The 24794-nt window shown below is 46.9% G+C and overlaps 1 protein-coding gene across 3 annotated transcripts in view; it reads right to left on the reverse strand.

Moving 5' to 3' along the window:
* Window positions 1-831: 831 nt before the first annotated feature.
* The window catches only part of LOC124303630 (zinc finger protein 423), an 80441-nt gene continuing 56478 nt past the window's right edge, over window positions 832-24794 (reverse strand). Inside the window, exons 1-7 of one of the 3 annotated variants that reach the window (XM_046761109.1) lie at window positions 18912-19294; window positions 14429-14667; window positions 11475-11617; window positions 3669-6113; window positions 2952-3420; window positions 2646-2870; window positions 832-2530 (exon numbers count right to left, since the gene is read on the reverse strand). In XM_046761109.1, the coding sequence (XP_046617065.1) occupies window positions 2126-2530; window positions 2646-2870; window positions 2952-3420; window positions 3669-6113; window positions 11475-11617; window positions 14429-14667; window positions 18912-18924 (3939 nt within the window). In that variant the 5' untranslated portion in view covers window positions 18925-19294 and the 3' untranslated portion in view covers window positions 832-2125. Of the gene's footprint in view, window positions 2531-2645; window positions 2871-2951; window positions 3421-3668; window positions 6114-11474; window positions 11618-14428; window positions 14668-18812; window positions 19295-24794 lie in introns of those variants that run through there. The other 2 variants (XM_046761099.1, XM_046761093.1) reach the window with 2 other exon arrangements.

Below are 24794 nucleotides of genomic sequence, written 5' to 3' on the forward strand. Positions count from 1 at the left end.
CGAAGAGGATGCGAAAGGAAGAAAGAAAGGAAGGAAGGACGTATCTCAGTCGCGAAAGCGAAACGGGGGAACCTGAGTAAGCCACCCTTACGATTCTGAGCGAGCTACTCCGGGTGGATTACACCCCAAGGGTGTGCTCCCTCATTTCGGGAGACAAGGCGGTATAAATAAAAGATTATCGTGGGGCACGAAAGTTGCCTGCAGTGTTCTCGCATACGGCGGAATGGTGAAAAATAAATTGGAATTCAAAAAAATGATGTAGTTACGCGGTTAACAGATCGGAATCAAAATCACGTACTCGTGCATCGTGCGGTTTATACATATTGTAATAACACAAGACACCAATATTGCAGCCAATTCCTACAAACCACGAGCCATATGAGCTTGAATTTATAGGAAAGTGATACCGGTGCCACCGTTTAATCGCTTGAATTAATCCGCGTTTTAGTGTTAGCACTAAAACACATTATAATCCACCTCCTGCGGCTGTGCAGCAGGATTAACTTTATGGTCAATGCGGTACCAGGGATAATGTGATAGAGATAGGATTTAGAACAATAATTTATTTCGTACAGAATTATTTTATACCGATTGTGCTAATACTAGTGGACAGGTTATTGCGATTTTTTTTTTCTTATCTCTTTTTTGCTTTCCGACAAATTTCATTCATTTACCTACATCGTAGTAATACCATATTTTATTATTGTTATTATTAGTATTATTGTTATCATTATTAGTATTTTTATTAAGAATAAATTAGTAGCGACGTGGTGTCAAGGTTAACTAAAAACTTCAACGTATTTACAACAGGAAACCGTATTAACGTTTTTCATCATTATCATAAATGATTATAGGTAATGCGTGGCGTTTGTGTTTGTATGTGAGATTTTACATCGTTATGGAATACTTTTTTATGCATTGATTCTATGTATATTATACTTATTAGAAAATTAACGAACGGATTTTTCGTATCTGTTAATTGGATTCAAATAATATTAAATATAGGTATACATCACTACAGTAATAACCACACCTAACAAACATAATAATGCGAATGATAATTTCGACTGGAATGTAGAGAACGATTAATTTGAAAGTCATCATGAAACGAATCAGCTGTATAGTAATGTAAAAAATTCAATATCATTTCGTGAGGGGAAAGTGACGATTAGTCGGAAAATATCGTTGCATTATAAAATAAACTATCAACAGATATAATATAATATAATAAGATATAATGTAATAACATATTTAGAAGGAGAATAACTATCGCACTTAAATATATAATTGTATCCAAGACAGCGATAAATATTGAAAAATTTAACGTTAAAAAAATTATGCTACGCTATTTTATAGTCAAATTTAACGAGTATAAGCTTACGTTTAATATTTGTATATATGTATATGCATATGTATACTTATGCGTATTTTACGTTTCGCGTATTTGTGGGGTTGAAAAATTATTTACAATTTTTGTTCGTGTATATATAATATATATTATCTCTATAAGTAACTATTTATTTATCAGTTTCCCACATTTTTTCGTCCGATTTCACTCGTCGACAGAAGATTGGTTTTCAATGCAATAGCTTGTCGGAAGTACCACATCTAATTTGCAAATGTATAATATGTGTTAATGATAATGATGACAGTAATAAATATAATAATTGCCTAACAATTAAACAATAAACGTGCCACGATCAAGAATAAATTCTTTTCGCGTAAAATTTTTATTACTCTGTACCTATAATCGCGGATCGTAGCTTCGACTTTCCGTTGCTACAGATCGAAAAGTTTATTGTACCTACATTTAACTGTAACAGAAAATTATTGCTAAATTCTGCGTTTCACTTTCTAGATAATCGAACTTTTTGCTCGTTTGTGGTAAACGAGTAGACTGAAAAGAAGATAAAAAAAAAAACCGCGAAAATAAATAAATTCATAGTATTCAGTCAAGTCGTGCTTTCAGCTTTTCCCGTTGCAGATACGACAAAAACTCATTTTTCTGAAATTTCCCGATTGATTTACAGTCGACTGATTAAGTGGTCGATCAGATGGTAATTTTCTTCCGCACGCAGTTTTTTCCTTCTTTTATTTATCATTTTTCCTCTTTAATTACAGCGAATCACGAATCGTTTCTTTCCACGGATCCTTCCGGCTCGCCTTGCGCGGTCACTTTCGCCTTTTTCACTTCTTCTTCTCCTCGCTCCTCTCCTTCTTGATCTCGATCTCTCGCCTCCTCGTCCCCTTGCTCGTCAACGTTAACGTCTTCCTCCTCGCCGGCTACCATCTCGTCTTTCACCCTGACCTCGTGGGACTTCCTCTGCTCGGTCTCCTTGTTATCACCATCAAGATTCCTTATCGTAACCGCGGTCGAAGTCGGCTGGTGATCACCCGGTGACACCGACCCCCCGGAACGGTGAGACGTAATTACGTGATGGTCGAGCTCGGCTCGGAAGAAGAACTTGAGACTGCACAAGTTGCAGTCGTATGGACGGGCGCCGAGTCCGTGCTGCTGCAGCATGTGGTTCTGCGGAGGGAAAAACAACAACTCATCAAGTGTGAGAGAAGCTCGGACGAGAGTCCGGATGATTCTCCGCGGAGTCTTAATCCTCGAGAATTAATCGTGGAGGTACTACAAGTACCTGCAAACCTGCCGGCGCTGTGAAAAGAGCCTGGCAAATGTAACAACTGAGGGCTGCACACCCAGCGAAAGTGTGCTCGATGAGGTGAGCCTGGAGCTGAAGAGGACTGGACGCCTCGGTCAGACAAAGGTGACACCTGAGGGCGTCGGTACAGGGTTTCCCGGTCGATTCGAGGTGTTCCTTTCTCACGTGTTTTTGGATCTCAGCCTCCGTCGCGAAGGAGATCTGGGAGGAAAGGTTTCTCGATTAGTCATCAAAGGTCTACGAGTCCATTTAATCGTCGTCGAGGACCGGATCGACACTCACCTGGCACTGAATACAGGTATAAGTCTTCGGCTGATTTTCTTCACGCTGCGGGTGTTCCTGGGTCCTATGGGCCTCCAGCTCCTCCGGGGCCTCGAATTTGACGCCGCAGTCGTCGCACCTCCGGACCTCTTCGTCCGAGGGGTTGACCGCGGCCTCCTGAACCCTCGTGAAATCCTTGGCGGAGATTTTCGACTCCCATTTGGCCTGGTCCCAGGTGCGGTCCTCTTTACCAGCTCCGTGGCGAACGTGCTCGTAGGGTGAGTGGAGGATCGGTAGGCCTTGAGTGTGCCTCGCGTAGCAGGATTTACAGACCTGCAAGGACTGGTTCCCTCCAGTCACCGGGTTCGAAGGCAGGTTTACGACATCCTCCGCAGGGGATTCCCGCAGGCAAATACAGCAGCTAGGATTTGGTGATTTTCGACTCAGGTTTGGACTCGAATTTTGCGAGCTACTCGCCCTCAGGTGGTACCTGGAAAGTTCATTTTGACTATTTAGCGTACTTGTATCGACTATGGTCAGGATAAGAAAAAAAATACAGATGTTTGAAGAGCGTGCAGATTAACTTTGATGAATGAAAATGCGTTATAACAAAAAACAAAAAGTCTATGCCTGAAACCCGCGTGTATAACAAATTATGCAATGGTAAAGTTTGGAACCGTAGATCTGGACAGAGTCCAGTCTCGTTAATAACAAGTCGCAAAATATGATTCCACATACCTGGCATGCAGGCGACATTCTAGATCGGTGATAAGCGTTTGTCGACAGATAACGCAAGGCGACGGAAGATGAGGTAAGGAGTTATCGACCCTCTGCTGGGGGTCGACATTCTCGAGGCTGTGGCGTTGAATGTGTTCGAGAAACTGGTTTTCCGAGTTGAGCACACCACGGCACACGAAGCACGTGTCGCTGAGTAATATCTTGCAGTGTTTCTGTAGCTTGTGTTCAGCGAGGGTGGAACCGGAGGGGCACACCTCGTCGCATATGTTGCACTTGTGCCGACCCCCCGGCTCGTTCGAGGCGTGCTGAACCCTGGTGTGAGACTCGAGCTCGCTCCTGGACCTACAAACCTCACCGCAGTAGGCGCAGGTCAGACTGAGCGTAGCGAGGGCCTTGTTCTGGGCCTTGGGCGGCGTGTGGGCGAGCTTTTTATGGGCCTGAAGCTCGGCGTCGTTTGCAAACTCGCCCCGTTCGCAGAGCTCGCAATGCTGAGCCGCGTTGCTCCCGTGATTGGGCCTCTTGTTGTTGTTGTCCCTCTGGCTGACCGAGTTGTTGTTGCTGTTGGCCGGGGATCTTCCTCTCTTCTGGACCCGCCCCGCGGGATCCTCGGTCCCGTGACTCGCTCTAGGATTAATCACTCGCCCGTTTTCACGCGGGGTTGTTTGCCCGGTCGGCAGTCCGCCGAGGTGGTGCGACTGCATGTGCTTGTCGAGAAGAAACTCGACCGCGAAACCCTCCCGGCATATCGGGCACCGATACAGACTCGCCGAGTGGTTCGCCAGGTGCAGCTGAAGCTCCAAATCGGAGCCGCAGCAGACACCGCAGAAAACGCACCGCAGGTTAGCCCCCAGAGTCCCTGGCGTGGTCGCCGGACTCCTGGGCATCATCGGGCCCTCAGCCACGGCCACCGGAGGTGCGTGAACGGCTCGCACGTGGCTCGCCATTTCCGCCTCGCTTCTAAACAAGTTCCTGTTTCCACCCCCGGGGGAGTTGCCGGGTGAATTCTCGTTGTTCGTTGTCGGGCAGACGCTGCAACGATACACGCGACATTCCTGGCTGTGCTTCACCGCGAAGTGGACCTGGATCGCCACTCTGGAATCGAAGGTGTCCCGGCAGAGCGCACACCGGTACAAATGGTGGGCGTGGGAGTCGAGCAGGTGCCTCTGAAGGAGGTCGGGATGAGGATAAAACTTCTTGCAGACCCCGCAGGCGTACTCTTTCGTAACCTGGCCAAGAAAGTGCTTGGTAAGGTGCCCCAGCATCTCTTCGCGATCCTGGAAAGAAGCGTCGCACTTCGGGCACGGGTTTTTGGCTACCTCCTTGCGGTGGTCGGCCTGCAAATGCCTGGCCAGGTGCTCTCGGAAGGATTCAAAGTCCTTCAGAGCAGCGCCGCACTGACCGCAGAGCAGAGTTCCAGCCGAATAGACCTCGCCGGATCGGCCGTGTTTGTTGGTCAGGTCAGCGGGCTGATCTTTCGCTTCGTAATTTCCATTGGTGGCCATCTTCGGTTCCGCGGATTCCCTGTCGCTCTGTTTAACGGCTCTCTCCGAGTCCCTGGACGACTTGTTCGTGCCGTAGCCGAGAACGTCGGCCTTCAGACTGTTCCTGGACGTCGTCTTGAGGTCGGCGTAGTCCGAGTTCTCCGCGTAGTTGATCCTCCGATCGTCGCAGTGCTGGAGAACGTAGTGCTCGGCGTAGGCGGCGGCGGAGATACAGGGTATTCCGCAGAGCGGGCACATCAGCGTTGCCCCGAACCCGTCGACCCGATGAATGGATATCAGGTGGTCCCTGAGGGTCCCGAGATTCGAAAACTTCATCGTGCACTGGCCGCACGAGAATCCGCTGTTGTCGAAGTACTCCGTCTTCACGCAGAGGTTGTTACCACCCTCCGATCCCTTTTCCTGTCTCTCGTCCGAGAGCTTCTTCTCCTGTTCCTTGAACGGTTTTTCCTGCGAGTCGAACATCCGCTCCCTCGAGAGACTCGAGACCTCCGAAACCTGACCCGGCGACGGCATCGTCCGGTTATCCCCGCTCAGGATCGCCCGGTGCATGGCGTGGACGTGCATCTGGAGCTGTTGCATGCTTGTGAATGAGTCTCGGGTGCAGTACATGCAGGCCAGCTTCATCGGGGAGTGGAGAACCGGGGTGCTCGAAGCGCTGGGTACCATAGGTGATCCCTTACCCTGGTTCCTGGAGGCCAGAGTGAGGTTCAAACTCGGCGACGGTGAGTTCGGTACGGGCGGTGACGCCGTGCTGTGGGATGAGACGCTTCTCCGTCCGAAATCGGAGTCCAATTTCGAGTTCTGCGTAATGCCGTGATGGTGCTTTTTGTGCGACTGCATGTGGGACGTTAAAGCAGCCGCCGTGTTGTAGCCACGGGAGCAGGCGGTGCATTGATACGGTTTCTGGGTGTCGTGCGTTTTCATGTGAATCTTCAGGTGGTCGCTGAAAGAAGAATACAGATAAAAAATGAATAAGGGTGAAAAAAAAAGAAAAAAAAAAAAAAAAGAAAAATCAGAAATAAACAGATCCTCTCGGTTCGATGATGTCGCCTACCATACACCAGCGCGCATGCGAGATGGGGGATTTTAATTGCCATGGGGGCGTGAAGAGCGGGGTCAGCCGGGGTACCCGCTTCTCGGAGAAGTCTTCATCAACTTTTTAGATCGGCTGAAACGAAGCTTCTTTTTTTCCCTCCCTCCCTCCCTCCCCCCTCCAACGGTCATTCGAGCGCCCGCCCGCAATATCTACGAAGAAGGAGGCCCCCGTTCGAGTCTCTCACGTGTTGTCCCGTCGCGTCAGCGACTCGATCGTTCTTCTTCGGCTGGAGAACGCGGGACCGTGGCGTATGGGGACCCCACTGATTTCTAAAGGGTCCCGAGCTTTTTGCTCCCCTACAAAGCCATTCAACGCTAGAGTGAATGCGGCCAGGGGTGCATGCGCGACCGACTGCTCCTTTGGGCCTTATTTTCATCGCGGTTAACGATAAGCGACCCGCGCCGTTCCGATTCCCATGTCGGCTAGGAAAACGTAGAAAATCGGTTTGTACCGACTGTTTGTATATCGACAATGATTGGGTTTGGTTTCTGCGGTTGGAAGTGGAAAAGAATGAAAAACAATCGTTCGTTCGTCGTTGTACAATTCGGATCTGTACCGCGGCAGAAACGGTATGGGAAAAACAAGAGAAAATCGTTAATTGACTCACGTGCGTGAAAGCGAACCTGCGGGGGGGACCCAAGAATCGCGCCGTCTCACGTATAAGACGAGACTCGGTGATCGGTTCGGGATCGAAGAATAATGTTAGGTACCGAAGGCTGGAGCGCAAGGCGAACTGCATAGCTTACGCCAGGTCGTCGGAGGAACGAAATTGAAACGCTACTGACAATGAGTTCGCCCTGTGACGAACCTGCAGTTGGATATCGAGAGAAACGCAGCTAGGTTCCCACGATTTACGAACAAGAGTGTATACGGGTAGTGCACGTACATCGAGCCGAGTTACCAACACCCTCGTTGCCTCCTTCAAGACTTCCTTTTAATTCTATATCGTTTATTTTCACACCTGGAATAAAGAGATCGGTAGGGAACCAAAAACCTCAGGACGATCAAGCGTGAGACGCGGCTATGAGTATCGAGAATATCGCGCTAAATCTTCCGTATAATAAAAAGTATGAGACCGAAGTTTAACTTCGTCGTCGATGTCGAGTCATGCGTAAAGTCTATACCGAATCGTTGTATATATACTTGAAAAATATCCTTCCGCGGTTAAATTGTTGCCGTTTCTTTTAGGCGTATATCAAGAGCTACGAGGCACTCGATGATCTATCGGCTTAACGCGTAAGTTTGACACGCCGCAAGGTGTCTCGCCGTTAATTGATCATGCTAATTAATCACCGAGGTACACACACGCGGTTATTCATTTTTTCTTTTTTCTTTTCTTTTTCAATTTCAGGCTTGTTCTTTTTCGTCATTTTTTCATTATTTCGAGATACCGTAGACTTGTAAACAAATATTTTTACTGTAAATACGTACGTCTATGACCAGTTATCGTTCAGACATAATTTAGCAAAAGGAATAGAATTATTAAAGATGCGTCAGGGTTGTTGCCTTCGGGGAGTGGATGAAAGTCAGCTTAAAAAATGTCGGCGTGCCGTAAAAAAATTAAATGTGCGTTGATAATTTAGGCAAGCCAGCGAATTATGGTATGAAAAATTAAGTTTCCAACTTTTATACAACGTTCTTTATATTTTAGAAATCAATTATTTTTCGTCGTTTTCTTTTTTTTTTTTGCTACCCTTTCTCGACTGTGTCGCGTACAAAGTAGAATTGAACAACCAGGGCGAAAATTAACCGGACATTCTCTTCACTCAATCGCTGTACGCGTGAATTACATAAAATCTAATTAATCGAATCGCTAATTCGTTAAGTAAAAAGTATACCTCGTACAAGTTTTAATTGAATTTGGAGAATAATCAGTATCGTTTCTCAACTGGGATGTTGTACAGTTACGCAACACTTCTAAATGCTTATCTCTGCTTCAAATCATTATACGTTGAAAGATGATAGCTCGATGTAACACCACCCACGTGCTGTGCCTTGTGGACGGAAAAAGAAGCACGCCCAAGCTAACAAGTAATGAACTAGACCATTTTCGAATGCTTTCGGAATTCACAATCAGAGCAAGCACGATGTAACGTAAAATGATTTCGAAAACAACGAAATGAATCCTGATCCCTCCAACTTCAATATTTCTCTTCTTATAACTTCTGAAAAGAAAAATCATCTTCCCTGAAAATTAGGTATAATTTGAGGCTTACGCGATTTGAAAATTGTGGTATTTACTGCGCAACATGTTTTTTCTGTAATTAAATTCGATTGAACTTCGATCGATACCCACGGGAGCGAATAGGCAGTTGTAAAGAAGTTTGGTTTTTGTAATCCCGAAATATCTCGATCGGAGGGATCCGCTTACGGCGATAACGGCGGTAGGCCGGTTCTCGAAGTCAGCGGGTTAAATGGTGCGAGGCTAATCTAATTAGGAGTAATCCGATTCGTGTGTATAAAGAGGTTGGAGGATGAGAAATGAACCGAGTAGATAATATATTTTCAGGTATCGATTGTATTGGAAATTGACTCTCACGCTCTGCTTGACAAAACATTATACCTACATTCGAACGCGTTAGAATTGTATGCCCATACTTACACCTATACGCGATACGTGTAGTATAATGGCTCGAATAATCAAAGACGAATCGGTATCATTACATGTGTCTACCGATCTGAAACTAGAATCGATTACCGATCACTCAACCTCTCGGCTCATAGACGATTGCGGCAACTCGGAAATCGTCCATTTCCAATCCCCGTTATGAGAACCCCTGAGGCTTCTCTACCCTTTTGTTGGGTCCACCCAAGCCGAGGGCTCCGACGGACGAATAGAGACGTAAGCGCGAGGAGATTTCAAAGCACGATTGTCCAAGAGGATGACAGCTCCGAGAGTTAGTGGGCGGTTAGGACCGGGATTCAGCGAAAGCTTTAAAAATGGCGAAATCGAAGAATGCTTTTTCTCATCACGATAATGAAAATTCTACAAGGGTGAACGACCTTCTCAACGAACACACTCGGTGTGAAGTGAATCTGTGATCTGATCGAATCAAATTACGTCATATTGATGGCACTTTAGAGAGGTTAGGTTAGGATTAGACTAAATGAGATTTCTAACACGTCGGAAACTTGAACTAGTTGAGTGAAAAAAAAAAGCTTTCGACATAACGTAGCGATTTAGCCGTTCGTCAAAGATCAATCACCGAGGTCCCTCCTATTAATAATTCGACAGAAAAAAATCCTCCCATCAGAACTTAAAAAGATATATATATACGCTGAGACATTGCGGTAACATAGTATGGATTATAGTTTCTAGAGCATGAGCACCACTGCCGCGATTCCTCATTGGTCAGTGTTTCGTGACGGCGGAGCTAACCGTTGAAACAGTGAAAATAACGTTTAAAAGTTCGAGAACCGAAGATATTTATATCATAACCGATGACCGAGAAATACCCTCGAATATACTCGGACCTGTCCTGACAAACTTAACCTCTTTCGAAGTTGAGACGTAGGTATCCGTTGGTCGCGACCGCGCCTTGATCGGGTCTCGCAAGACACGAGGCCCCGTGCCTCGACGTTGGATGCCAGAAGAAGTTGGAAGCAGAGGGGAGGGGAGGGAAAAAAACGTATGCAGGGAGTCAGAGGACGGAGACACTTGACTAATGTTCTACCTGTTGTCCCGCAACACCTACCCACCTTCTATATATACGCGGCTCTGCCGCTGGGCCGTCACACGGCAGTAATACATTTATATACGCAATCGTACAACGTACGTTTGTAGAGAAGAGATACAGGCATGCACGGTACGGAGAGAGGTTAGGTGTGCGTGCGCACGGTCACGGCGTAGAACGCACGCGCTAAAGTTTGAACCACGGAGCGAGGCAAAGAGGTTATGAGTACTTTTCCAACACGACGAAACGAAGCGGAGGTTTCTTGGCCGGTTGCTGCGTGTCTAAGACACTCGCATACCCCGCGGCTTGGCATTTCAATGGAATACGGGCGCGCGCCCGGAGCGCTTAGAGGGCCGAGAAACGAGGACCTCCTTTGGTGGAAGGGATAGTTGCGGGTGATTCCGGATGGAGGAGATGAGAGGAGAGGAGAGGAGAGGAGAGTACCGAAGCTAGTCAAAAAGGAAGACGGAGAGGAGGACGAGGAGGGTCGCTTATGGCATGGGCTCGCTGGCATGCGCGAGAGAAATAAGCCTGACTAATGCGCGTAGCCCCGCGGTCACCGTGTTATCGTTATTCATTTGTCACCCCCGGAGGGACGCGGGGCTAAACTCACTTTTCTCCGATTTTGAATTATCGCCGTTACACCGACGCCGGTCAAACGAAACCTCGCGGGGATGCTTCCTACGGGACAACCTCCGCGATCCCGAACGCGAACCGGGGTAAACGACCTTCTTGCAACTCGTCTGCGGGGAGTCGTGACTTACCGTTGTACGTTTATGGATGGACCAGTTTCCAGGAGTAAACAATCGTATACAATATTTAATTAACGATGACACGGTACAGACGAGAAAGTGATTCCAACTGCTGTTATACTCCAACACCTCGGATGCGAAATCCTTCGAAGTGCATTGAATTGAAAAAGTTGAATTAGAAAAATATAAGTATTACCGAGAACTGGATTCTCCGGATCCTAATCTTCCCCTATGTTATTAATCTTTTTTGTGACACAATTTTTTTTTCCTCCCCGGTTATATCATACCTCAGCAGCTGTACGCCTTGTAGGTTTTGTGCGCAGATATTGTGCGTGTGGGAGGCGGTTGGTACAAATCCTTTTATAGCTTATCGCCTTTTCCTATCCTGCACCGACTAAATACGAGATAAACAATTAGAACTCAGGACGGGAAAGTGATTTATTTTATATCATTTTGATGGCTTAGAAAGTTTCATTGAGTTTCAAAACTATTACTACGGTATGTTCATCTCGATCCCAGTTAAGCGCGAGGAGCTTAATCCCTGAGTGCATTCATTTCCCGGTAGATTGATTCTGTGTTTATACATTGTAACATTTCTCCGCGAGTTAATCAACGCCTGAAAATTTCGCGTCGGTATATAAATCTTCTATCTTAAATACTGGTTCCATGAAACGTAATTCTTCACGCCGATCTTCAGCGACTGGCTAATTGATCGCCTGTGAAGGTATCGAGGACCGTTGCGCATGCGGGTAGGTAGGAGTTAGGTATAATTAGGAACTTACCTTCTGGAGAAGGCGGCCTCACAGTGCGTGCATCGATATCTCCGGTCGCCGGTGTGCAATTTCACGTGTCGATCTCTGCTTCGTTTGTGTTTAAACAGCCTTGCGCACCAGCTACACTTGTAAGGCATCTGATCACCGTGACTCTGAAGCAAACAACAACAACGCGAAATTCATTAGCCATTTTGAGTCAAAGTATAAGCGCAATGATTTACTTTCTGCAGTTGCGCTATTTTAATTAATCCTTATTCTTACATGTATTTCGCACATGTAAATCACCTAATGTGTGTTGTTGCATGAAGTAACCGCGTAACGCGTGGAAATACACGCCATTTTTCATCCCGCATTGAAAGGAGTGCACAAAATACCTTTTACCAAAATTATATTAGAAAAGGGTTAACGAAATTCGGTTTAGGTATTTAATTGCATGGATTTGGAAGGAAGATATCTACAACATTCTCCGAGACTACGATCGCGTTAACGATCTGTAAAAAGATCGCAGACGTTTTAATTGACTGATAAACGGTATCGAAAACGTCCCGGGAGTCAAAGTGCATCGATCCTGACTTACGATCTGTATCCACGCGCTGATCTCATCGACGGATCGCGGAACGCCACGGTTATTATATCCGATAACTGAGCTTCGGTATAATGATTGCGGCATTGTTTCTGCGCGGTAGTTCGATTTAATTGGAGACTTATAGGGTATTAGTTCGGGAGAAATGGATCTACAATCTCCTAACGAGAAGCGGCGTGACGATTGTAGTGGCCGAAAATAATACTTAACAACAGAGTATAGGTACGTGTAAACGGATAAGCTTGCAATAGACGGACGGTAAAAAGCACAACCAACGGCGACGTTAAAGCTCACCTAGCGTGGGGCTGCTGACCGTATTAAGTATATCGTCGAAACATTAGCGATGGTCGGTGAGCGGGATAAGTTGGATCCTTGGTCTCTTCGGCGTGGTGCCAGGGAACACCGCGACTTTTTAACAAGTTCGTTAACTCCGCGGGTTACATACAAGGTAGGAAATACACGGGCACGAGAGCCGTACGGAACGCCGTAACGTAACGATTACGTTCCCTGGCTCGGCTTGTGGTCGCCGTCTGAAACTCGCCTAATTGATAATTAGGGCAAACGATCCTCAAATCTGAAGCGTATATACCTCATCCGGATTATCAAATCCGGAGTTACCTGCAATCTTGGGGCTCTGCGGTGTTCACCGTGGAATATATTACCTATACATAGCGCAACGCTTTTGGTGTTACGGAAATTATAAAGAAGTGACCAAAACAGGCAGGCATTAAAGGATGGGAAAAATGCTTTTATTATAGCGATACATGTTTCTCGGTGTAAGTCGGAAGCAAGACTGTTTTTTCAATAAAGTTGATTGACGCAAGCAACTTTGTTCATTTTATAACACATATGAGCGCTACCAGATCATTATATAAGTAAGGGGGGGGGGGGGAGGGTAAAATGGGTGATTTCACCCTTTGTAACAATGGTAAGTAAACTGCGGTGTACGTACAGCTGAAAAGCTAGACCGTTGCGTTTATCGACCCACTGACCGGCGTCTGTGCAAGAATTGAATAATACAAAAAAATTTTACAAAGGAATAGAAACCGCAGCGGCAGCAAAATTTTTGGAAGTTGCGATGAACGGACAGCGGCTCTTTGAACGCGGAACACGAAGGCGGTCGCGACGCGGTGACAAGTTCACGGTTAAGATATCAAGTGTTTTCGAGTCTTGGTGTCACCCTGGAGGCAGATCGGAGGGTGTGATAAGAGGATCCTTTGTAGCGAGGGCTGGAGCACCGCCGCCGTTGCGACCCGGTCAAGAAAACGCAACTTGATCTTATTGTTAAACTTTAGTTAAGTTCAAAATCATGGAGCATTTATACGAGATACCCGAGGACGTGAGAAGCCTGGGCGGCTTCTTTGTACGCGAGACAAGCCTCGCTTTTTTCCACCACTTTTACTTCCTTTTACTCCTCATTCTTCTTCTCTAGCCTTCCGCAGCCGCCTCATGACACTATAGTCACGTGCTATTTGTAGCAGTCCCGATAATTGAACGTTCTTCGTCAATCCGTCAAAATCCAATGACCGTTTTGTGTCGCTTGATTCCATTCTTCGGTCTCAAGTATGCAATGTTTGTATTCGGACTTGAACAGAAATATATTCTTCGTCATTCCAATTCGAGGATCGTAAGAAGAACAAACTTCGTATCGCAGTTTGCCGTTTTGACCGATTGCAAATTTCGTTGGCCAGAATTATTGCCACAATTTCGTTTCGTGGTGCGAATTTTACACGGATCGAGCCTTACACTGTCCATCCACCAGTGGATTCCGTCGTCTTAAATTTTTCGAATTTAGAGACGGTATTTTATATTATCACACGATTATGCAGAGCAACAACAGTTTCTAAATTTTTTCCCCTTTTTGTTTGTAAAAAAGGAACCTATGAAAAAAAAACAGGTTCCCGCGTGAGGTGAGTACAGAGTCGAACGGCACCTGCGGAGAGGAACGCGTTACACGTAGGTACGTAGGTACGGAACAACGTATAGGCACAAAATCTGTATGCGTCTAAGCGAGTGGCGCAACCTGTTACAGGACAATCCAGATTTTGACCCAAAGATGACCCCGGCTTAGGACACGCGGAAGCGTGGCTAATGGTCTCGACATGCAAAGCAGAAACAAAGAAAAACGGGCGTTTTGACCGCGTCGGTTATAATTCGGGTTCCGCACTCTCTGATCCTTCCAACGTCTCTTAATTTCGCGCGGTTTCAACCCACGTCTCTGTTCCTGTTGAAGAGCGACTCGCTGTGTTGTAGCGGTTCTTCAGAGAGAGAGTCGGTCAAACCGCAAAACGACGCGACCCCGAGTCTGGAGCCTTGCGAGTTCTCCCGTGTCCTCACGGGGCTTTAAGGATGTTTTCTTTTTACCAAGTGAAAAGCTTACCTGTTCGTGCTTCTTCAAGTAGCTCAGTCTGGGAAATGATCTGTCGCAAAATTGGCACGGATAAGGAGCCGCGGGGTTGTTCATGTCGGCGTGCGGCCCGTTTTCACCTTCCGCTTCCGGTTCCGAGGGGAAACTCGCCGAGGTTGGTGTAGCGCAAGAAGATGGCGTGTCGCCGCCCCTCCTCGACACCGGACCGCCATCTTCGCTGTGCCAGGAGGAACTTCCGGTTCCCAAGGCTTCTGAAAAATTTAAAGGAGAGACGTACGATTATTTCCAAGGCGCAGGAACTGGGACCTACATATTGATCCGGGAATATAGGGGAAACGATCAAGCAATTTCACACCGCCGTCCATTTTTAATGCGACGAGGGTGAGAGGATGACGGGGATGACGCAAGCTCGCCACGGGACACCGCGTGTGCACGAAAATGACACCGTTTATGGAATAGGAGAGAAAAATAAGGTAAAAAATAAGCAGGCGCATGTAGCTGAGTCGGTATTGTACACGTTTCGTAATTCGGGAGAAACGAGCCGGGAGGCTAACTGGAATGAAACGCGTAGATATGCGATCTTACTTCACGGGGAATAACTGGTTCAAATTTGCATATGTCCCATACGCGACTAAACCAGACACATGTTGCAATTTTATTATTTTATTGTCGTTTTTTGGGTCGGCAGAGACGGAGATACTCGTTAGAATCTTCACAAAGTGACTTCTACGAGTCGAATAACGCGACAGCCTTCTTTGGTTCCGAAGGTTTTCATCCTTTACAAGCTTACGATCTCTCGTCCTCGTTGAAAGGAGATCAATGTCACGTGGTCGAAAACTGGGTGTAGCAAGAGGAGAAGAACCATTTCTTTTTATTGTCCAAGTCGACGCTTAAGGATGTCAAATCTCTGCCACCCCGCCTTGATGCATCGCAGTGATGACGCGGGGTGAGTTTACATGTTAAGCCGAAAATGGGAAGGAACGGATACGTTAAATTGGTTGAGAAATGACGAGATAACGATGACGAACGAGGGAGGCATTTGTGTTGGCTTCTTTCGCGAGGCGGGAACTTGCAGGGGTCGATGCTGGAGAAGGGTGGGTGGTCAGCCTAGGAGAAGAGATATCTTTGAAGCAAGATTGTTATAAATTGAGTCTAAGGTCAATTGGTACCCCAAACTCAACGCAAAGTGGGCCAATTTCGCGGTACCTACTTATATTACAACCAAGACATGTGCCCCGCACATATCGGCGGGGAGTACGACCAGGCGGATAAAAAACCGTCTATGGCGAGCCAAGGCGAACCGAAGTTGAAACGCGAGTTCTCTTGGCCTTACGAACTCCGCAAGTACCTCACCCCGTCGGTCAAGTCTTTACCGCAGTCAGCTCTCCACGCATTCGTGACAACGGACCGCTGTAAAACCTGTATCATTATCCGAGGTGTAACCTGGACCGAGGCTCGTACGTTACATGCGTACATACGAGAATACTTGGGTACAATTCTCGAAGTAGGAATGTACGGCGAATAGTCTGTCTTCGCACGAGAACTGATCCTTCGAGTCGAGCCAGCTTGCGGAAACGTCTTTATTTCCACTTTTGTCAAGTTCCCGGCACCATGAAGAAATTAATTTTTATAACAATCGCGTGACGTTGTGACAATACGTTGACGGAAAGTCTTGACCGACCGGCAGCTCGACGATCTTTGACCCTCCCTGCCTTTTTTTCCCTCGTTTGCTTATTCATCCTCTTTGGTGAGGCGCGTGTTTCACGTTATACGAATACCGTTATCTAGGCTCGTTCGTACTTACTTACCTACGATTTTGAGGATGAAAACGATAAGCTGCTAGTAGTATAAAGAGAGGTGGAAAGAAAAAAACCGTTTCACGGCATATCTCTACGCCGAAGCATGAATCAGTAAACGGACTCTGATCAACGGCGATAAGCGTTGCCGTACGTAGTGAATATACTTGCCACCGGAAACTGCAGCGAAACGTCGTTGATCGGAATCGAAGAGATCGACGCACTGGCTGCGGAAGCTTTTCACTGACTCGACGTGAGAACCTGCAAGCTTCACGGTGTCGATTTTCTTAGAAAGACGAGATACACCGATCTCAAAGTTGCAGTAAGATGCGGATGCGTTACAAACGTACCACGGTGATAAGCCGCTCGCATACCTCCGGCCAACCTGGAAATGACGATGTGGACACTGTGGGCAGCGATTTCCTCATTTGTCCGAGTTGGCGGAGCGTTGAGCGAGCGAGAGGGACAGAGAGGCGACACCCACCAGTCAATTTAAGAGATTTTACGGAATCCAGGGTTGAACGTATTAAGCTGGAAACTCGAGAGCCGCTCTCGCCGGCTACCGAGCCAATCAACGCCACCCATGGAACGGTTGACGCTGCGACGACGTATGACGGGCCGGTAATTAAGCACGCAGAAACAAGCTGACGACACTAAATGGGTCGCATCCTCTGCCCACGCGGCCAATTCAAACCCGCGGGTTATTCGACGCACGGGGCCCAATTCGCTAGGCGCCACTTTTGCATTAGTCACAGGAACTCAACACGCGCTCGCGCCCGACACGCGACTCCGGAATTGAGGAGGCCTCTTCATACCACCTCGTACTTCGCAGGCTCTCTGATACCACTTACTTATCTCTGAGCTACTGGGTACGTTCGTCCCAGCTCGGGCCGCTCGCTTAACTGCTCTCATTAGCTCTAGGAGTCAGGAAGTAGCCCCAATTTAGCTCACTAGTCTGCCGATCATTCTAATTACGATCCTTCGGACGTGGTCGTCGAGCTGTTGGCTGGAAATTCGACGAGACTGTTCTCGGTACACTTTGACAAATGTGGTAAGTGCGGATTGACGATCATGTTATAATGGATATTTTACAAGCAGCTTCGTTTCTTTGATAACCGATCGACCATTGACAACCAATAGTGGTTGGGTGGGATTGAGGGATTCGATCGAAATCACAATATTCACCGTTCGCGTGAAATATAGACAATTATTCTATTCGGAGCAGGGATCAACGTGCATGTTTTCTTATCTTTATACAGTCGGTATCAATGATCAAAAGTCAATCAACCACAGAACAAGTGTCACACGGTCTGGATCTTCGGTATTTCTACTAATTTTTTTCGTTGCTACAGAAAAGGTTCGGTTCTTCTCCAAATAAGAAACATTGTATCAATTTTCTCAATTCCTCTCAAAGTTAACTCACAGTCGGCTCGTGAAGGTTTCGCGAAGGAATCTATCTAATCGAGATCTGAAAAGGTCGAACAAGCACGTGAATTCAATCACAAAGTACAGTCTGATCACTTGCCTTACAAATTTCACGACTCCTAGAATTTTCACTCTTCGTACGATCGAAGATTACACATGAAAAGTATCAATCCCAGTAGCTACCATCCTAGATTCGTCAGGTTCCTTCATGGGTCTCTCGCGATTGCAAATGAACAAACACCCTTGGCCCGTAAGAAATCGTGCGACGAACTTGGAAAATCCGGCTTTGAATTCAGGTCGGCTTCTGAGTCACGTTAACGTCGAGACAACGCAAAGATCGTGATTCGCAGAGAGCAACAGTTGGGCGAATGCGCAAGACTGTTAAGGAACGCGTTCAAGCTTAAGCTTCTAATCTGTAAGCTCAAGGGCCAAAGATCAGTTTAAAACGTGACGCAAAGGCGCGACGCGACGAGCGTTGTATATGTATAACAAAGTGTTTCGTACGGTTTTAGATCTGTCCACGACTTTCCATATCAACTGAAAAGAGTACCTCCTGCGCAATCAGGGCGTGTGTCATCGGGGCGAGAATAGCAGCACTTAACACCGTCAACTTTTTTCGCGACCTGCCAATGCCGCGAGCATGTTGTCAGCTCCTTACAGCTATTTATAGACCTAGGCGATGCTTAATAATAGAGCTAAATCAACGCGAACCCAAAGAATTATGAGATCTGGTTGATGACTGCGAGAGTAACTGCGTTCTACTAAACTTTTCAATCAATTTACGACTCGCCCATTGGTGGAGTAGATGGCATCGTTTACAGCCGGGCTATATACTTATATAGGTATATACATATTATCGTACATGTGTGATGCAATGTGATACGGTGAAAGATATACCATAAAAAATGGGACACGCCGCCACCGGGACTTGGGAAAAGCCAAGAGCAGGTCAAAGGTTGAGGATGAAAAAATTTGTCAAGGTTATGAAAAAGGGTTTAGTTTCGATTGGATTGAAAGTATTTTGAAATGAAACTGATCAGGCACGTCTGGAAAAAGATGCAGCGAATTAGGCGAGGACAGAAGGGTGAGAAGAATCATACGAAGAGGGTTTTCGAAGGTGCTACACGAATGGTTCTGATGAGGGTGCAAAGGGCGTTTCAATTTTGAAATCAGACCTTTGGATTTGGGGTGACATTTTTCGTCCTGCGGTGGCGACGGCGATTCCTTGTGTGCCTGTATTTTTCCGATCAGCAGTTCGAGCCGGGAGCTATTACCTTTGAACAGCATCTTTGGATTCCTTCTCACCGAAGGCGTCACTCGGTCCGAGCCTTGACTTCGAGACGGTAAGCGTCAATCGTCAATATCGCCCGATGTCAACGGCGTCGACTTATCGTCAACAGCACAGCACTGACGTACCATCTCGATCCACTGAACAGTTTGCTCGGAACATAGTCCGGCCGAATGTCGACGAAAGTTTCCTCCGCGCACTGACTTGAAGAACTCGTCGATGACTGAACGAGGCGAAAATACGACAATCGTTTAAATCCTCCGTCGACGCACCAAATCACCCTGGGATTCCCGGTGGGTGAGACTTGCGGCCCAGGTACTAATCCGTTGCTGCTAATCGCGTCTTGGCTGGTCTCCCGTTAAACGACGACTAAGGAGCCGAAGGGGCCTAGTGGAGTGACTAGAGAGCGGCAAGCTGCACGGCACAAGTCCTTAGAGTTACTCGGCGAGGAGAGGGATCAGGGACCCCCGGAGGATCGGGCGCCCCCAGGGAGTCGGCAACCGCATTGGCCAGGAGGCGGAGGCTAGCCTCCACCCACCGGCTCAGTTTGGATTTCGATGCCTGCTAGACTGCAACGCTTCCATGCATGTGCCCGGGTCCCCGGAACCCTGATTCTTCGTTCCTCATCACACAGCCTCGATTTTCATTCATTTCGAACAGCGTGTGTCAGACCGATCAACCTTGGATCGATTCCGATCACTTCGGAAGAACTCGCAATGGGTTTCAGTCCCACGTCCAGCCAACGTTCGTTCACGTGAGCTTTTCCCTATTTTCTCCTCCGTCCGATAGTTTTGGTATTGATAAACAGCTTTTCGGAATTCACTGATAGTCCCATAAATCAATCAAGGTGTTTCGTTAAATCGGTTCAAAGTTCAAAACTCGTCGCAGGCTGCTCAAACTACCTCATCGACGATAGATAACTTGATCTGTGATTCCTCGATCAACGTTTTCTACTCTCACATTTTTCACTCAACCAAAACGTGATTTTTGTAATGAGCCAGTTCTTTGCTTACCAAAACTTTTTTCCACGTGACAATTACAACACGATACTTTTCCGGATGCAGAAGGTGTCAGGTCGTCGTTTCACAAACGCGTTGTTCGTCAAAACGGATTGATGAATCCAATTTTCAACCGTTTATCCTGATGAGGATACGATTCTGGATGACAATCCAGAGTATCATGCACGTTCGTTTAACCAGTTCGGAAAGTCTGGTGTGGTCGCGCGATGCGTGGCACTTTAGCCAAGAGGTTTCGTCTTTTTTCCCTTCATCGTGTTCCAAATATTTACGTGTAACCCTGGGATCCTCTCGAGACGTGTACGTCGGATTGGGTGCTCCTTGGCTTGCCTGTATAAAAACTCTGAGAAATCCTGTTAGCCACGGTGTCAGAGCGTCGAGACTCGGACGGTTTTTCGAACTGTGAGAATTCTCTCTATCTCGAGAATCCAACACGCAGGTGATTAGTTCGGAGTAAAATCAGAGCTGCATAGGTGGGCACCACACCCTGTGGACCGAGTACATGACGTCGAGGGATTTCAGGCTCTCGAGGTGCCCCGGCCGAACCCCGCGGCGGAATCGTTTGTCGAACGAAATGGAAAAGGGATGAAAAAGAAAATAATAAAAATAAAGAGAGAGAGAGAGAAAGAGAGAGAGAGAGAGTAAAACTACAAATAGGACCCCCTACCGTCGCTGTGAAATCGCGCGGAATGGATTCTCACACGCGGCTGGAGCTCTGTGCCACCTCTCGCGGGCCTCCATGCATTATGGGCCCCACGCGGGTCCTTCCTTGACACTCGGACGGTGGGGGGCAGGCCCCGAGGTGCGCTGAGGATAGGGGAGCTTGCGGGGTCGCATGGGGGGCACGGGGCCCACCCATGGGGCTTATCTCGCGACAGCGGGCCCGCCGCACTACGGTCTGCCGGTCTTGGGAGCAACGAGTTAATTTGGGGCCCGCTTGCAGCGCGGAAATCACGGGACTTTGGGCCTCGTTGGCTCTGGCTGCGAATTCGGGAAACTTCTCACGTCATTTTCCGATCGATGTGAGAGGATCGGCGGTAATGCGGCACCCGATATAGAGGAAGTTCAAGATTCTCTGTATCCCGAATACCCATTCTCGACTTCTGCGATATGTCCTGCACCTTTGTAAATAGTTAATTTGGTGGCTAGTCGAGGTGACGAAGGTTTCGGAAGCATTGTCGGAGCTGGCCAACCGGAGACTTTGCCAACTATGCGAAACTACGGGAAAGGGTCCGAGTGTCCGTGTTGCAATTGTGACGATCCTCTTAATTGGCGGTCCAAAAAGCATAACGAACGCTTTTCTGGGACAGTCGTTGTTGTCGTTCTCGCATGCGTCGGTTTGGCGGTAAAAATGAACTTGAGGAAAGTGGACGGCATTCGGTTTCCGCAAAGTTCGATCACACTTCGTTGCAATTAGCCGCGCCACTGTATAATAGGTATATTACTCAGGGATTCGGAGAATGCTATTTTCATCCACAAGTAACAGTTTCGCTATGTTCAGTGGTAGCGGAATATGGGCGCTCGAATATCGGAACAATTAGGTAACGGAAGTTTGGCAAAACTATGCGAAACTTTGCCACCCCGGAATATAACGGCGGTCGGCTGCAGTAACGAGTTATGAAGCTTATAGACGCCCAATTCAAGGTGCAGAGATCAGCTATGCACGCCTTTCTTGACGCTTGAATCGTCGTTCTGGTCACAAGAAAATCGTGTTTTTTTATCACAGTGTTTCAGCGTCTTCCAATCGATTCGAAGGAGAATTTAATGACGTTGGGACAAGAACCGTGCGAAGCTATCCGTACTTGCTAATTACAATCGTGCGTTGAATATATATACCTATATGTTACGTGTATACGTTGCACCCGTGCAAAATACAGCTATAACGCGTTGACAGAGCCTTGCGCAAAGTGAAAACGGTAATTTGGTATTTGATAATGATAATTCTCGGAGCCCATGGAAGCTAGTTAGCGAAGTAAAAATACGACCATCAATCATCGACGAGAGTTTGTCGCGCCTAGGCGAGAAAGGTGAGGCACGATGCAGAGAAGGAGAGGAGAGAGAGATGAAAACCGCTTTTTCTCTCATTCGCTCTTTTTCTTCCTCGTCATCATTTCACGGCGAAATCGTCGCGCGAGTTGGCTCTTTACCGGATGACCGAAGAGAACGTGATGTGGGAGGGATTTCGAATCGGGCGCATGAGCCGAGCCTCTGACTCCCGATCAGCAGCTCCGCCTACGCGACCGACACTTTCTTGACTGAATGTGCAAGTGTCGGTCGCAAGTTCCGAGAATGCAGCTTCTTGGCTCGAGCTTCCATTCATGATTACATACCGAACCAGGCACGGACAGGGGGAAGGAAAATGGACTAACGCTATCTTCGAGGCTTTCCCCGAGTCAACTAGGCGCTGTAAACTACTGTCCGATATTTATCTTAATTATCCACTTCCACAGCGACGTCGAAAATTTTATCTTCCCCGATAGGCTGATAAGGAATCTCGAAGTCGCCAGACTTCGAGGGCGGAAGCATTAGACGGACAAAACGTAACTGTTTGTTGTTCTTGTAAACACAACGCGTGGCGATGATCAACTCTTCGCTGGTACGAAGAGACCCGCGCGTATGAAGGTCAGGTTAGGCAAAGATGCAAAGTGCACAGATGACGGGGGAAAGAAACGGGAGAATAGCCGAATAACTAAGTGCCCGCCTATTGTTTGACCTCTGCAAGTGTAACTTTCGTCTGCAAACAGGATGTTGGGGTCAAACAGTGCGCATCCGGTGTATCGTAAAATTATGAGTCGCGTACCGATAGGAATGAATAAACATTTGATCGTTCGATTCTCAGGAGCTTAAATAACTTACAGCTATGAAGTGTTTGGAAGAAAAATTGATAGCGTTAAGGGGATGGTACAACTTGTAAGGTCTCAAACCGTACCTATTTTTAGATGTTTTCTTGTGTTGTAGTTTTTTTAAGAAAATGGTGACAATTGGAGCAATTTTAATTTGAGAGCCTTATTATCTATAGTTTCAACAAAATTTTGGCATTTTTTCATTGAAATTAATAACGAAATGGCGGCATGGCGCATATGAGTAGCGAACGATCGCGTTTTCAATTCGGTGACGCAAATTCCTCGCTCAATTTTTATCCGATCGATTTGAAATTTTGACGCAATCTTTAAAAATTGTCGATCGATTCGAGCTCGTGGCTAGGTTTTCGAAGTTAAATTCCAAAGGTTTTTTTAACGCGAAAAATTTTTTCCATCCGTAACAAGTTGGACAATGATGTCAAGAGATGCGCCACCGCAAAAGCCTTCGATTTCGGAGTCGTTCGCTACTCGTACGCGCCATTCCACCAATTTGTTATTAATTTAATTGAAAAAATTACAAAACATTGTTAAAACCTTAAACAATAAAGCCCTCAATTGCTCCGGGTGTTTTCATTTTCTCTCAAAAAAACTCCTAAAAATATGTATGATCTTAGACCGTCCAAGCTGTACCACCACCCCCCTCCCTTAAGAACATCACGGAATCTCGCCGGGGCGAATTCTTTTGACAAAGCTGCGCAAGGCCGAGTCAGCTTCCGTTTTTGTCGGAGGTAAATCTCGAGAGAAACGTAACGGAAGTGGGAAAGTAGGTACGTATATACCGCACGATCCGTCGAGGCGGCACGCGAAACTGGCAGGAAATACTCTGACCGGAAGTGGCTACCCTCTTAACAGTCGGTGAGTCCAGCTCCACCCTAAACAGGGTGATATATCTCGTCGGCCATCTTTGCTCGGGTAAGAAACCCGGGTGTAAGACGCTCCTCGGCGTCCGGAAGGCCCGGATCTGCAAATTCCGTCAAGGGTTTACGAGTTTGAATTGCAGGGCCGACCGGCGCATTGTTCGGCTTTACGTCCTCAACGCGATAGTTGCGCGTCGGCAGTTATGCTGTAACTATGCGAGTGGCGTCCCGGTTCTCGGTGACGCTTACCTACTTTCGACAAATTTTGCCCCTCACTAATGGGCCGCGGGCAACGATTTGACCAATTATCTTAGGGAGACCCCTTCGGAGACGTTTTCAGGCGATTAACGGGGACGCGCTAATGCCGGTGTTTCGTAAGCTATTTGTTCGTACATCGCTCTCAGATTCTTAATACAGATACGACTGTTCTCCCTGACCGCGACAACTATTCGCTCGCCCCGAATCAGCCACCCCGAATCGTTTTCAAACCCACTCGCAATCGGATTCGGTCGATGAATTAACCACCGATGGTCGACAAGTGTCATCGGTACAAAGGGGGCGAAATGATCGGAGAGAAAAACAGATGCCGGATATTAGTCCTTAATCGCAGTACGACGTTGCACGAAATTCTGAGCTAAAATTTCCTTTCTAAATAACACTTGAAAAATAAAAGTTCACTCGTCAATCTTTACGACCGATCTTACGACTGCCTGACTGTATTTAAGGTCGGGACTCGTTCGCTTTGAAAGTTTCTTCCAACTTCAAATTCCAACGATACGAAGGAAAAAAACAAAGAAATATGCATCGGTAACAGGTAATAGAAAGAGAGGATAAAAACTACGTACAATAATTTCCAAACACAATTACATTTGGCAACACTTATAAATCAAGAGGGTATTTTCACCGTGAGAAGTTAATCGATGTTATCGAACGATTGTTTTACCTTCGTTCTTTCTCCATTTGTTTTTGTTTTGTTTTTTCATTTCTGTTGGTTCTTTTCAGTCTGATCAAGAGGCAATCCCAGACCGACAGGTAGCTGAGTCCAATAATGATTTCGTTAAAAAGTTAGTTGAACCGAAGCCCGGGGATCGTTGTAAAAGCCGAAGGGGGTCTCGCTACCGATTTACAAAAGGCA

The sequence above is a fragment of the Neodiprion virginianus genome, chromosome 1, assembly GCF_021901495.1.
Source record: "Neodiprion virginianus isolate iyNeoVirg1 chromosome 1, iyNeoVirg1.1, whole genome shotgun sequence".
Taxonomy (NCBI): Eukaryota; Metazoa; Arthropoda; class Insecta; order Hymenoptera; family Diprionidae; genus Neodiprion; species Neodiprion virginianus.